The 13,971-nt window shown below is 41.5% G+C and overlaps 2 protein-coding genes across 2 annotated transcripts in view; one reads left to right on the top strand and one right to left on the bottom strand.

The window, feature by feature from the left end:
* Window positions 1-382: 382 nt before the first annotated feature.
* Window positions 383-3,853, bottom strand: bcl7bb (BAF chromatin remodeling complex subunit BCL7B b). The gene is made up of 6 exons (XM_069721683.1): window positions 3,702-3,853; window positions 3,164-3,239; window positions 2,975-3,062; window positions 2,355-2,513; window positions 1,960-2,063; window positions 383-1,057 (listed from the first exon to the last, which is right to left on the bottom strand). The coding sequence occupies exons 1-6, from the start codon at window positions 3,812-3,814 to the stop codon at window positions 986-988; spliced, it is 612 nt and encodes a 203-aa protein (XP_069577784.1). The 5' UTR covers window positions 3,815-3,853; the 3' UTR covers window positions 383-985.
* Window positions 3,854-6,743: 2,890 nt separating this feature from the next.
* hip1 (huntingtin interacting protein 1) overlaps window positions 6,744-13,971 on the top strand; it is a 46,025-nt gene continuing 38,797 nt past the window's right edge. The window contains exon 1 of the mRNA XM_069721099.1: window positions 6,744-6,929. Coding sequence (XP_069577200.1) covers window positions 6,813-6,929 — 117 coding nt within the window. The 5' untranslated portion in view covers window positions 6,744-6,812. The remainder of the gene's footprint in view (window positions 6,930-13,971) is intronic.

Raw genomic sequence — 13,971 nt, 5'->3', positions numbered from 1 at the left:
TGTGAAGGTCTTAGAATAAAAATAAACGTCACATCATTCATGTCGTTGAAACTTTAAACCTATCAGGATAGAGTAGAGTCGTCAACGAGGAGGTTCTGACCCGGTGCAGCTGGAGAAGAGCAGCTGTAGCCGCCTTGCTCCTGCAAGGTTTTAATATCATGCGACATCATGACATTTTGCAGCACCGGCTAAAGTCAGACAAAATTTTTAACCATTATGCAATGTTGTAAGTCCAGCATGCATCACTTTAAGTCAGCGCTGCGCAGCGCCGCACAAAGTCAAACGCACCCAATAGGTTATCCTGTGTGGGCCTGCCTTTGCAACAACGGAGCGATTGCAACACGTTTGGTTGAATGAATACCAGATTTGCAACATCGACTGATTAAAATGGAAGGTAGCATTTATTATGGTTTACAAAACGTTTTCAGTGGAAAAACACGAGCAAATTATATTATATATACGCAAATTTTTGTTTAAAAAGCCATCTATTCTTGCAGGTGATAAGCCAAGAGAAGATTTGTTCAAGAAAGGGCATGGTTTTCAATACATAATGGCACATCTAAATATCAATCTGCATAAAGCTACACATATAACATCTTTTCAAAATAGCATGTAAATCCTGAAAATAAAAGCAATAGAATATGGAAACATGCAAAAGTCCAACTGCATAAAGAGTAAATCTGAAACACTTGCCAGAAAACTAGACATTTACAGCATGTGGATGAAAATAAACATCCCGCTTCATACAAAGTCTGGAAAGTCCTCCATTCTTTTCAAAAATGACTTCAAACAGTGAGACTTCAAAGACCTTTAACAGTGAAAAAAGATTTTACAGTTAATACATTTATTTTGTCATTAGCTGAAATTTAAAGAATAATATTTGTGTAAATATGTAAAGAGGACCAGAATACTTCTGAAAGAGTTGCTAATCTTGAAACAACTTGAGGACAGGTATGTGCATTTTGGCAAAAGGATTATAAATAAGCTATCTCAGAACAGCATTTTCTCCTGTGCAAATCTTCTTTAAAGGAGGGGCTCCTGATTCATCCAGTTCTTCCTGTTGAACAAAAAGGAACAAATCAAACAAGTCGTAAAAGTGATTATATGGTTTGAAACGATTCTAGTTTTAATTGGCATCAGATTTAGGTCATGAATCGAACACCACACAAATAATTTTATCAAAGCAAATGTTTGCAGTCTTCCTTGAACCCATTTTTGGCCGAACCTCAACAGCAGGGTCGTCCCTATGAACACGACTGCCTGTCACTGTTACCCAGTTTCCACTAAAGCGGTTCGATGCCAGGTTTGAAACCTGTTTCTAATCTTAAACCATTTTTTTGTGTTCAAATTTCCACAGCAAAAAAAACAAAACAACCATCTGTTTTCTAGGAAAACTGTTTCCAGAGCGGCACCAATACCTGGCTGGTCTACAGTCAAGAACCATGTCAGGGGCTGGTGGAGGAATTATCATGGCCAACCAAGACCGACTAAAACTTCAAGACCAACGCTTCAGCATAAAAATATTAAGTCAAGTAAAGGACAAACAACAGTGATGTGTGTAGGAAGCAAATGGTCTCCTTACACTGTGGTCCCTCATGGAAATCCAAAATAACCTTGCCTTAAAACTTGACTCGAAAAATAGTTGTTGTGCTTGAAGTTGGCGCTAGCATTGCTGGAAAAGTGGAGACGAATACAGTGACGTAAGACGTGACTTTCTAGACTGTGGAAAAGTAATCTTGATCTTAAAGTTTGCAAGTGGAACCAACTGTAAACTGGTTAAAGCGTCCATGACTGGACCATGACTGGTCTGACTGAAGTCCCCAACGGTCGGCCAAACGCCCTGACTTCCTGTATCCGTTTCAAATGAAAAGACCTGGTTTCAAATTAAAATCCCTCTAGTATTTTATACACAGTTCAGCTATATACTAGGTTTTGACCGAGTCTTGTGGTTAAGTAAACCTGTGTGTCTGGGGTGCTCCGTCTGATAGTTCCTGATGAAAGAAGATCTTCCTTGATGAGAGTAGGTGGCTCGTCGGCCCCCTCTTGTCCTGAGTGAACGGGCTCTGTGTTAACGAGGAAAGTATTAACATAATAATATCCTCATTAATGCAGTTTTGACAGTGAAAGAATACAGAGACAGTACAGGACACATGTCAGTGATGTCATATTGGTATGTTAACATATTTGTCATTGTATGTTGTCGTTGCCACTTGTCAAATACAGAGTTTAGTCTAGACATCTATGCAAGTGCTATAAATACACAAATACAGTATCTTTTGTGTGCGCCTTTACAAATTGAAAGGAATGTGTGTATAACTGAATAAAAAGGTTGTTCAGGAGAGCCATCCACGCACCATCCACGATCTCTTGGCCGAGCATTGGCGGCTGAGAGTCTTCAGTTCGAAGGCTGGAGGGTTGCGGAGGGCTGACCTGCTGCGAGCTGGAAGTGCTGCTGCTGTTGTCCATTTTAGGCTGGTAAACGTCAGACAGAAAGCTCTGGTTGCTGTTTTCATCTGAGGCACGGGACACACACAGAACATCAGCTGACAATAGGGCTGCAACTAACCGTTATTTCCTATTGATTCTTCGGTTGAATATGTTCTCGATGACTTGATTTATAGTTTGGTGTTTGAAATGTCAGAAAATTATGAAAAATGTCAACCAGTGTTTCCCAAAGTCCAAAGTGCAGCCTGCAATGTCTTTTTTTTGGTCAAAATTGACAGTCCACTACCAAAAGATATCAAATTTGATATTACGGAGGATGAAAAGAAAAAGGAAATATTGATGTTTAAGATGCTGGAATAAGATAATTTAAGCTTTTTATTTAGACAAATAAACCAAAACAATTAAATGATTCTCAAAATAGTTGGTGATTAATTTTCTGTCGATCAACTAATCGATTAATCAGTGTAATCTGTGTTTCAGCTCTACATTAATATTTTCATTCTTAATAAAAATTAGCCCAAAAACTCACCAGTGAAATCCAGTAAAGAGTTTGTGTTTTCCAGGACCACATCTTTTAACCCTCTGACGTCTCCACCGGTGGATTTGGTGTGATATATCTGATCACGGAAAGTGTAAAATGCACGAGAAAAAACATAAATAAACCAACAAACAGAAGAGCAGTGAAACTGTAGCGTATGCACATGACAGAGGCCCAAACCTGCTTTGTTTCTGTCACTGGCACCCACTTGAATATACGCAAGGATGTGTCTCCCACTGTCACCCATTTCTTCTCCCTGAGGATAAAATGATTATGACAGACGTCAGAGGGGAGCTCAGTGTACACCTAACACTGCCATTAGCTTTAATAATATTAATCTGCAACATGACATACAGTAATACAAGCTCATGTCCTCTCTGTCCACAGCAGAGATGACAGCTGATCAAACATCTTCTTATGCTCACTGCAGGAGCGTGTACAAATCATTAAACATGACCAGGGGTGTTCAATGATTTCATTATTATGTGACTAACAGGACAGTCGCTGCATGTGAGGCTGGAGCCATATTGACAGCTCTCTCGGCGGAAAAACTCAACTAGCCCCGCCTCTCCTGTCAAACGAGGGCTCTGGTTGGTCAGCAGCCTCGTCAATCATCTAACTTTTCCGACTGAAGTTTGTTGAGCGACGCAGCAGATATCAGGCTGCGGTCTACTAACACATTTCCCTCCATATTGTCGCCCGCACACAGCTTACATACCATTTGCGCACTTTCTCGATGGCCGCCAGGACCTTTTTAATGTCATCTTTAGCCCGACTTCGGGTCTCAGCGCGGCCTGATCGTCCCGACATCTTGATGCTGTTATGATTCATCTACAGATGCATCTGAAAACTTCAAGACCAAGCCCCAGTCCTCCGTTACACTGGTAATCTCGCGAGATTTCCTCGTCTATGTTTTTTTTTTTTTTTACCCCTCTCCTTTTTTGGCATCACATTCCTCACTATGTTCAAGTTAGACACATTTATAATCCTATCTATCTATGTTTTTAATCTATATTATCAATCTATTTTCTTTTAAATTTTATATCTATTTATTAGATTTGACCTAATTGGGAATTTTATTTTATTATAATTTTCACTCATCTTCTGTACTGAAGTACAATTTTGAAGTAGACCAGCTAATATTACTTAAGTATTTCCATTTTATTTTACTTTATACTACCCTGTTATAATTCAGCTGAATTGAACTTTTTACTCAACCAAATTTATTTGTGACATAAATAGCCTCCAGCTTCCCTGCTTTCTTTGCAAATTCCCACGTGCTTTGCTAAAAATAAGCCCTACATTTTTGTTGCAATATCTGGTTGGTGCCCCTGTCCCAGTTCAGATGAGTTGTTCGCCGTTACACCAAAAATAATTCCCTATAAACTGAAGGTTTTATTTAAATCATTGTCCGAGCTTTCACTTGCAGAAGATTGTGTTTTCTCAGTCACTTCACGACCACACCAGATTTCTCTTGTAACAGTCTGAATGGGGCCCTGACCCCAGGTTGGCATATACTGAACTAAAGTAACTCGTACATAAAGTCATGGTGCATTTTTACATTGTGACATTGGTGCTTTTTTCCCTGAGTACCCTTCCCACCTATTTATTCTTTTAATTGTTATTTTATTTTTTAGATTGTTATCTTTCACTTTTTTAATGTATATTTTTATATTTTTGTGGGATGAAAAATTGGATTTGCTCCTACAGTGAATTTATTGAGACAAAAACCTGTCTAAAATGTACATGTTCCCATGTTTGACCAGCAGAGGATACAATTGAGTCGAGTAGAGCAAACAATCCTCCTGTGCTTCAATGACTGAGAGCAAAGGCTGTCTTTTACAGTTCTGATTTATTGATGTGATAAGAATAATCTCTGACAGGAAATCCTCATTTACTTTCTTATATCTCCCAGAGAGCACATGAGCAGGGTCAGCTCTGTTTGACTTATTTCCACTTTACCAAAACTGATCCAAATGGACTGTGGTCCACTGAGGTGCAGCCCTGCAAAACAACTGTGAAAATAGTTTCACCAAAAGGGAACAAAGTACATAGTTTTATTACTTGGGCAAACGGATCTCAGCCGTCATTTCATGCAGTGCTTGTGACACGAAGTGCTGTGTATTCAAACGCTTAATGATTTCTGTTGCCATCATTTGCTACATAAAGCAGCTTTGAATTGTACCGATGTGTCATTATTCATCAGGAGTTCTAAATTTAAATATAGGCCTATTAAACTCAAATCTATTTCAGATCATATTACTGTGACCAAAAGCACCATTGTAAAAAAACAAAAGGGCAAAGATTGTGACATTTACAATTGAATTGCTGTTGCCAACAAAAACAAGAATGGCTTTAACAACTAGGAAATATGAAATCTATCTGTCTTAAAGTATCTCAGCCAAGTAAGACTGAATATTATTGTGCCTGAACTTTTCCAACCCAGCTGGGATATTCTTGTCAATATGTCATGTTTGTTTGATTAGAGTATGATAAGACTGCTGGTAGAGTTTTTGGATCATGCAGGCTGGAGAAAAAAAATCTGTGCACATTACCGATGGTGAAGGCGGGCCCTGCCGGAGCTGCAGCCAGTGGCTGACTACACTGGGAGGACAAGTAAGTACAAAATCCAGGTATTTGTACTTTACAAATTTCCATGTTAAGTTACATTATTCTTCTATTTCATTAGAGTACACCTAAGAGACAGCTTTAGTTTCTGGTTCCTATACAGATTCCACTGAGAGCCACGAATCTACAAATTTGGTGATTTCAAATTTTATATTTTCTAATAAACTGAAAAATGAAATTTTCCTTTATTGTTGAACATACACTTGGATCAGCTGGAAAATGCATCAAAGCTGAAAACAGGACTGATTTTCACAAGACAGCAACACCCCAAACATTTGATTATCAATCATATAAAATGATGCATTACTGTAGATTAAACTAACAGCATCTATAGGAAGTAGGTGAAGTCAGCACCTTATACAGGCTAACTGTAGTAGTAAAATACACATTATTGTGGCATAGAAATTAATTTAAAAAAAAAATAACATCATACAGTAGGCTATGTGATAATACCAAAACACTTACAAGGAGCCTTTTTCTGCAAAATGAGTTATTTTCCTTTTGGGACTATAAGTACATTCTCTTGATGATACACATACTTTTAGTGAAGTAAGGTTTTGAAAACATATTTTTTACATGAAGTGTTTTCACTGTGTTATCAGGGATTTTTCTTAAAAAAGCTGAATACTTTCACTACATCTCAAGATGTTTATCAACCATATTTCTTGCAGTAATTTAGTTTAAAATGTCAATCAGAGGACAAATGGGAAATGTCACCATAATTAACAGATATGACTATAAAACTGAAGCTGTTATATAGGCTGAAGGCTATTTGCACAGTTGAAAAGAGGCTGCGCTTAAGTCTTTAAAGTGTTGAACTACGTATAATTACGTAAGATTCACGCACTACACTTTTCATTCACTCTCCCTGGTGCCTCCCATTAGTTATATGGGAGTTTTATTTTGAAAAATGAAAACGGAAATGGTCTCTTCCTGGCTTACTTGACGCTGGTGCCGCTCGGGCTGCTCCTCCTGTCATTGACTGGGGTGTTGGACAGAAAGGCCAAACGCTCCAGTGAACGGGGCGAAGAGTCCAGCATGGACGGCTACCCGCCATAGTTGGTGCAGCTCGTATTTTAGTGGGATTTTTTTTTTTTTTTTTTTTTTTTTTACAGCCTAGCCTGCTTATCGGCGGAAAGTTTCTGTTTTTTTAATTATTATAATTTTCTTTCGCTGCTGTGTTTTTCTGTCGGACACGACAATGGATCGAGTGAAAAGCTCCATGCAGCAAGTCCCCAACGCTATCCCCAAAGTGATCCGACGGACCGGAGGGGCGAACAGCCTGGAGCTGGAGAAGGAAAACTTTGAGAGAGGGCAGGTAGGAAGCACAAAGGCTGCATGTTGATAGGATAACATTATTTCTCATGAAAGCGTCGGACGAACAATGTCTTGGCTGAGAGCCGCTTTATGTGCTGGGGAGGATTAACAGTCATGTCTGTTTGTTGTCTCCTAAACTACAGTGCACTGAGATTGTGCCAAGAAAAGTGAGGAGAAGAAGAACAACACTTGTGATTTACATTATAAAACACCTACTCTTCCTGTTGTAATACTTTGGATTGCACCGTGTCGGTTATTTGATCCAGATTATTGTTACTTTCCCAGATGTCTGTCTGCGGTCAGCAGATACAAATGACTCCACTTTATAACAAAAGAGCTGTTGAAATGTGGGTCGGTGGCCTCTTGAATTCAGATAACTGTGCTGTTTTGCCTAACTGCTGTATAAACCAGACAAGAGGGAGGCAAGTTGAGGCTCCATGGAGCTGCCGGGCTGTCAGCACCTCCTGAAGGCCTCGCAGTCCAGGCAGGACCAGTGAGGATGAAGATGGTTTGATGGGTGAATTCTGCTTTCGGTGCCTGATGTAGTAGCCCGAGTGGATTTTCTGTCCATGTTGTGTTTAGTTTTGATGTTGCGGCTGCTGATGAATAATAAATGAATGTGATTCTGCATGATCTGCTCCTCCCACTGAGCAGTATGGACAGTATGCAGGCTGCTGTTATGCTGTAGAGCCTGCTGCTTCCTGCCTGGTGGTCTCCCCTCCCCTCTCCCCAGACCAGGCACAAGGGAGGGAAATGCGGGTGGGTGGGTGGGTGAGGGAGGGGGAAGTAGGTCAGATGAATCAAGGCAGCCCAACTGCAACATGCTTCTCCCATCCGTCCACAGCGGCTGCTAAAGTGGACAGCGCAGTCAACACAGCCTAAATGTGCACAGCAGGTATTTGGCAACTCTGCGTCGAGATGGTCGCGGTCAGTTTGCCCCCCCCCCGCCCCCTCTTCTCCATGCCTCACCCTAACACACACACACACACACACACACACACAGAGCATGGATTAGAGGTGACGAGAGAGCATTGCGTAGCTTTACGTTTCCCGAGCCAAGCCTGTTGGTCACTGGGTCACCGTCAGGCTCCTGGGATCAGACCCTCCACAAAGTGTGTCAAGATAAAGCTCTCCGGCAGCGTAACACACGCTCATAGTTTTCTCACGCAACATGCTGTGGCAGGTGACGCAAGAAGAGACACGAGCGGAGCAGGAGTTTCGTCCTGCTGCGATAGTTTTTTAGCCTTGTTTGGAGCTCTCCGAGAACGTTGATCAGATTTCTTCAGGAAATGTTGCAGAAGGATGAGTTTGGTTTGCTTCTTCTCGACACATGCTTACTCGCGGTGCCGGTTTCTCTTCTGTAAAGTCATAACAAATATCTCGGATTAGGATTTGTTACACGTGCACATGCTGCTCGCGATTCCCCTTTTTTTTTTTTTTTTTCCTTTTTTTTTGTCTTCTCACCTTGTGGTTGATTCTTGACTGGAGATCCAGAGCTGTTGCAGGAGGTGCAAGGAATCAATGAATCCGCTGTCTGCTTCACAGCGGATCAACGAGAGATAATCTCCTCGGATCTGTTGTGCTCTAAAGCCGCCTAAATCTGCTGGGTGGCTGGCTTTCACCTCCGCTGCAGAAAACCCAGTGTCTGTCCACAGATATCTTAGATTGTTAGACAGACAGACAGCCTGCTCTGCCATAAAGGACACTTGCTAATGTTATTATTAATCCCCCGGTGAATATGAAGTTAAAGTCTGCTTTGAGAGCTACACTTTAGAAATACTTTCATTTACTTGATAGTGTTCTGGTTATTTTGTCAACAATTTCACGTTTTGGATTTAAAAATGTAATAAAGAGTGACAAACAATGAGTTAACCAACTAATTCTTTAAGCTCTGACGCATCTTTGTTGCTTGCTTAACTTCTGAAAATAGTTTGCAGTGTTCAGAGGACAGAGTAAATGAAAATGTTCACGGTCGTCCATACTTGGACTTAAAACCGTAGTCGTGTAAAACTCTTTCCTAGAACTGCTTGTCTTTCTCTCTGTTGCGTTCAAAATCCTCCCTGTCACGGTGACCGCGCTGGGTTATAAAAAGCATAAACCAGGGCAGCCAGATAGCGCACAGCGCTTACTTTTAATGACATGTTTTGCCTCATAATAGCAGCTGACCCTTTAATTTAGGCGGATTTAATCTGTTGCCGTGTTTGTCTCGAAACGTCATCGCATGTTTTGGTTTGGTGCTGGAATCATATTCTCGATAGCTGTAGGAAACCCAGCGAGTAAATAACAAGCCAGTAGGGAACACAACACATTTTCTATTCTTTATCTTCAGGCTCCAAAGTGTCCGAGATGCCAGCGCCCTCGTCTCAGAGGCCACAGGAGGGTTTTTCATTTGGAAGCGGGTGTAGGTAGTAATCTCTGGGCCGATATGAGCCATAATTAGTGCTTGTGGAAAACTTCTGGGGCTCCAGTTCCTCAAGTTGGGATCTGTGAGCTACTGAGTGACACCGCATTGTATGTTACATAATTAAGGCCTTAAAATTAGACCTCCCGCTGGCCTCCTCCCTCCTCTTTACTTGTCCACACGGAGTTCACTCTCGTTTGTATCTTTACTCGAGTGCGTGTGTGTGTGTGTGTGTGTGTGTGTGTGTGTGTGTTGGACGGTTGGCAGTAAGGCAGAACAAGATTGGAGAAAAACTGACATTTGATAGACAGACGGGAAACGAATGAAAAGACAGCGCTGAATGCTTGACCCCCGCAGCGAGGGGACACGGTGGTTCTGGCTTTTTGTTTCATCCCTCCAGTAGAGTTCAGACACCTGTAGAATCAATGCCAGCGAGAAACGGAAGCTGTCGTCCACGTGGTGGATCAACACCTTTCTTTAATTTGACACCCGTGTGTATTTTGTGATACGAAACAAAATCCTGCATATTGCTTGAAATGCTCCATTTTGAAAGAATCAGTCATTTTTAAATGATTGGCGCGATCGTGGAAATTCACTTGCAGCAAACTCCTTGTATCCCCCGAACCATTACGTCAAGAGAAAACCATGTGACATCAAACAGACTTCTTTTGTAGATAAGTCATAGAAAATGAGAACTGAGCTAGTTTTTCGTTTTTTTTTTATTTTTTTATGACGTAGCAAAAGAAGTTGTAGCCTGACCCGTTTGAGTTCATTTGCCTTGCTTGACGTTGCATGTCCTTTGATGGGACTAGTTCACCGCGACGTCGATGCAGAAACGATATCTTGCGCAGCCCTGGTCGGTGCGACTCTCGTTGAACGGCCACAAACTTCGGTGCGAAACGCCGGACACTTTCCAAACTCATCGGTCAACATCTACGTCGTGGGAAGGGAAGGACCACCGCTCTAAAGTATTTTCAAATTAAGACGTCTGAGTGTTGCTGCAGCTGTTGCAGAACACGTAACAAAAGTGTTTTGTTTTTTTGTTTTTTACAAAGTACCACGTCTGCTGTTGGATAGAAGCCATCAGTGTGTTTATTGTGTGCGTTAAACAGAGGGCAGAAAAACACGTTTATTTCTGGTTAAAATAATCAAAGCTCCAAATGTGTTGGCAGGTGACGCATTCAAATGTTCTAATTGTTTCCGGTAATTGCAGAACGGCAGGGTCCGATTCTCACATACCTCATTTTAGCTGCAAAAGTGGAGCTGGGCAATACTGCATCCATATTGTGATACAAGCTAGATGTCATCTTAGATTTTGGATATTGTAATATCATATGGCACGAGTCTTTTCCTGGTTTTAAAGGTTGCATTACAGTAAAGTGATGGGAGTTTTCTGAACTTACTAGACTGTTCTAGTTAATATTTACCTTTACCTTCTCATTACGTCATTAGATTTATATTACTGGTGAGTATTTATGAAAACATAGTTGTCTCTACAGTATTGTCGCAGTATTGATATCGAGGTATTTGGTCAATAATATGGAGATATTTGATTTTGTTCCTATCGCCCGGCCGCTGGCATACATGAACCTTGTCTGGCAAACAGCAGGTGTAAATCTGACCTGATGGACATCCCCCGGATCCTCCCATCCTCGGCCCTCCTCAAGTGCTGCTTGGTGCCCTGGCAGCTGTGGAATTCAGGGGAGGAGCAGGTTCATGGCCCTCGGGCACAAGCAGAACCCAGCAGAGCGGACGTAGACGAGCCTTTTTTGGTTTTAATCTCCCCGCCTGTCTGCCTCACGTTCCCCTCTTTCTCTTCACTTCGGTCATCTCCCCTCCATCGCTCATTGTCTCACATCCTCCTCGGCTCCTATTTAAATCCGGCAATTTAAAAAAAACGCTGGGAAGTTATAGCAGGATATCCGCATACGCGAGGTGTGCACACAGACAAGCACGCAGGCATGAGAGCGAGACCATTAAAAGCACCGAGGCAGCAGAAACAGCAGGCGGTGGTTTGTGGCCTCATTGCACTGACTGTGCGTGGAACAAAAGAGCTGGACATGAGTGGCAGGTTAGTAAGTGGAACAAAGTGCACCGATGAGTTCCTGGCGGCCTCGACAATGGCTTTGATTCACAGATTGTTTTGGAGTCCTCTCCTGTGTTTTACAGCACAGTACCACGGAAAGGCAGGAAGACAGAGATGGAGGGTTGCTTTTTGTTTCAGTTGTAGCAGAGGTCAAAAGTCACACCGAAACCTACACCATTAGTGTAAGCGTGTGGTATGCAAATGAGCTCGCCTCATTTTAATAATCATACGAGTGCAACACAGTTTTCAGCGACGTGACAAGAAACACTGACAAAGGCTGCTGATTACAAACGATTGTGAAATAACATAAAATGATCAAACTTATGGTCGTTTATAGTGAACAGCGACTGACTAATCTATACGGTATCTTCCTCCTCTTTCATGTAAAATATAACTTTTTATAGTTAATTGAAAAGTTATGTGTTTGGTTACTTGCTTTTAAATGATTTAGAAGATTTGCAAATGATTAACATTATACCGTGTGATCCTTTTTTTATCGGGATGTAATTCCACTCACCTCGCCAAACTGACATGGCTTGGTGTTAATTCAACATGTCAGAGTGAAAATGAAAGATTATTTATGGCCACAATAATCACAGAGGTCTTCTGTGAACTTGATAAATGTTTGAAAATTCTGTGATACCGCCTCGGCGGAGCAAACTGCTTTCAGATCATCACGCGTTTGTTTATCATGATTACTCCGACAGCATACAGATGATGAACATGTGGGTGGTTTCGGCTCTATTGATGAACCCCCTTCTTCTTTTTTTTCATTTTCTTTTTTAATAATATTGCATAACTTAAAAGGCATCATTTAGGCATCTACCCCCCTGTTGGTGGACACGATGGTAACACCCATGCACCCACATATGAACACACCAAAAACTTTTCTTTGAGCAAAATGCTTGAGACAGTGTGTGGTGGGCTTTGCTCTGGGAGACATAAAGTCAGTTAAAGCACATATTGGAACAGTTGTGGGTGGGAGATAAGACAATTTCCTTCAGCGGACCTTAAACCCTTTAAGCCCATTAGCTTACCAAAGACAGCGTTTTGTAAAACATTTAGAGCAAATCATGGCACCATTATGGGAAGAAGTTTGTGATGTTTGATCGGGAGACTTCTGTCTCCAGCACTAAATGAGCAGGTTAGTTGAAACTTCCATCTGTGACGTCACAAAGTGTCTCTCCTTCACCGTAGGAAGGAAGGTGCTCAGTGACATTACTGCTGAACTTTTTAAAAGGTTCGTGGGAATGGTAACATGTGAGGAAGAAGATGGCACATTTATTTCACTCGTTTACTTTGACAAAACGACCAGACTACTTTATTTGTCCATGCTTCGCACGCGTAAATTGAGACTGAGCGTCAGACGTGTCCTTTATTCCAGGTGGGTAGACTTTACGAGAGGCAGAAGAGGGTTTCAGACAGAGGCAGAGTGGGACTGCTGTATGTGAGAAATGCTCTGCCCTCGGCGGAGGGGCCCACGCCGTACCAGGAAGTGAAGAGACTCGGTGGAAAATAGACGGCATTGTTCGGAGACAGACTGCTGAGCAGCCCGGAGGTATAACGCGCAGCCCCACTGGTCTAATGAGTTTATAGTGAACAGCAACTGACTAATCTATACGGTATCTTCCTCCTCTTTCATGTAAAATATAACTTTTTATAGTTAATTGAAAAGTTATGTTTTTGGTTACTTGCTTTTAAATGATTTAGAAGATTTGCAAATGATTGACATTATACCGTGTGATCCTTTTTAATCGGGATGTAATTCCACTCACCTCGCCAAATTGACATGGCTTGGTGTTAATTCAACATGTCAGAGTGAAAATGAAAGCTTATTTATGGCCACAATAATCACAGAGGTCTTCTGTGAGCTTGATAAATGTTTGAAAATTCTGTGATCCTGCCTTGGCGGAGCAAACTGCTTTCAGATCATCACGTGTTTTGTTTATCATGATTAAGCCATATTGATTATCTGAGATAATGGCCGCGGTTGGTCACCTGATGTCGTGTGATTGTACAGAAAAGCCTGGCCTGGATTGAAATATGGATCTTGTGGGTTTGTTGTTGTTCTGTGGTGTGAGGCTGTTTCAGTGTCTTCTGTCTGTTCATGTAATCCCAGACTGCCTGGATGGTGTTGAGATCAGGCCTTTGTGTGGGATGGACTGTCATTGTTCTTGTCACTGAGGACACTTCTATAGGACTCTGGCTAGAAGTTTAACGTCGGTTATAATTGCAGCAGAATGAATATGGGCCAATCAGACCACTCGCTGGTTGTATTACGCGATTGATAAGGATTAGTAATGTACAGACACTGACCAGATTATTAGGTACACCTTTACAATCTAATGCAACCCATTATGAGAGCAAGGATGCCTGCTCAGAGCCTGTGAGATAGATTTGTCCAAGTGGTTTAAAAATGTGAAACACGTAGTAGTTGACACTTTGACTCGTCATAGAAGGAATAGACACACGGGTGTAATCAATAACACTAACGATGGCTTTGTTTAGTTAGTGAGCCAACATTAACCGATTTAATTATTTACACATGTGACATGA

This window comes from Brachyistius frenatus, unplaced genomic scaffold, assembly GCF_029030835.1.
Source record: "Brachyistius frenatus isolate BFR_SWC_R1_liver_20210118 unplaced genomic scaffold, ASM2903083v1 Contig_1, whole genome shotgun sequence".
Classification (NCBI taxonomy): Eukaryota; Metazoa; Chordata; class Actinopteri; family Embiotocidae; genus Brachyistius; species Brachyistius frenatus.
The sequence above is the reverse complement of the archived record's forward strand: the minus strand, read 5'-3'. Positions and strand labels throughout refer to the sequence as shown.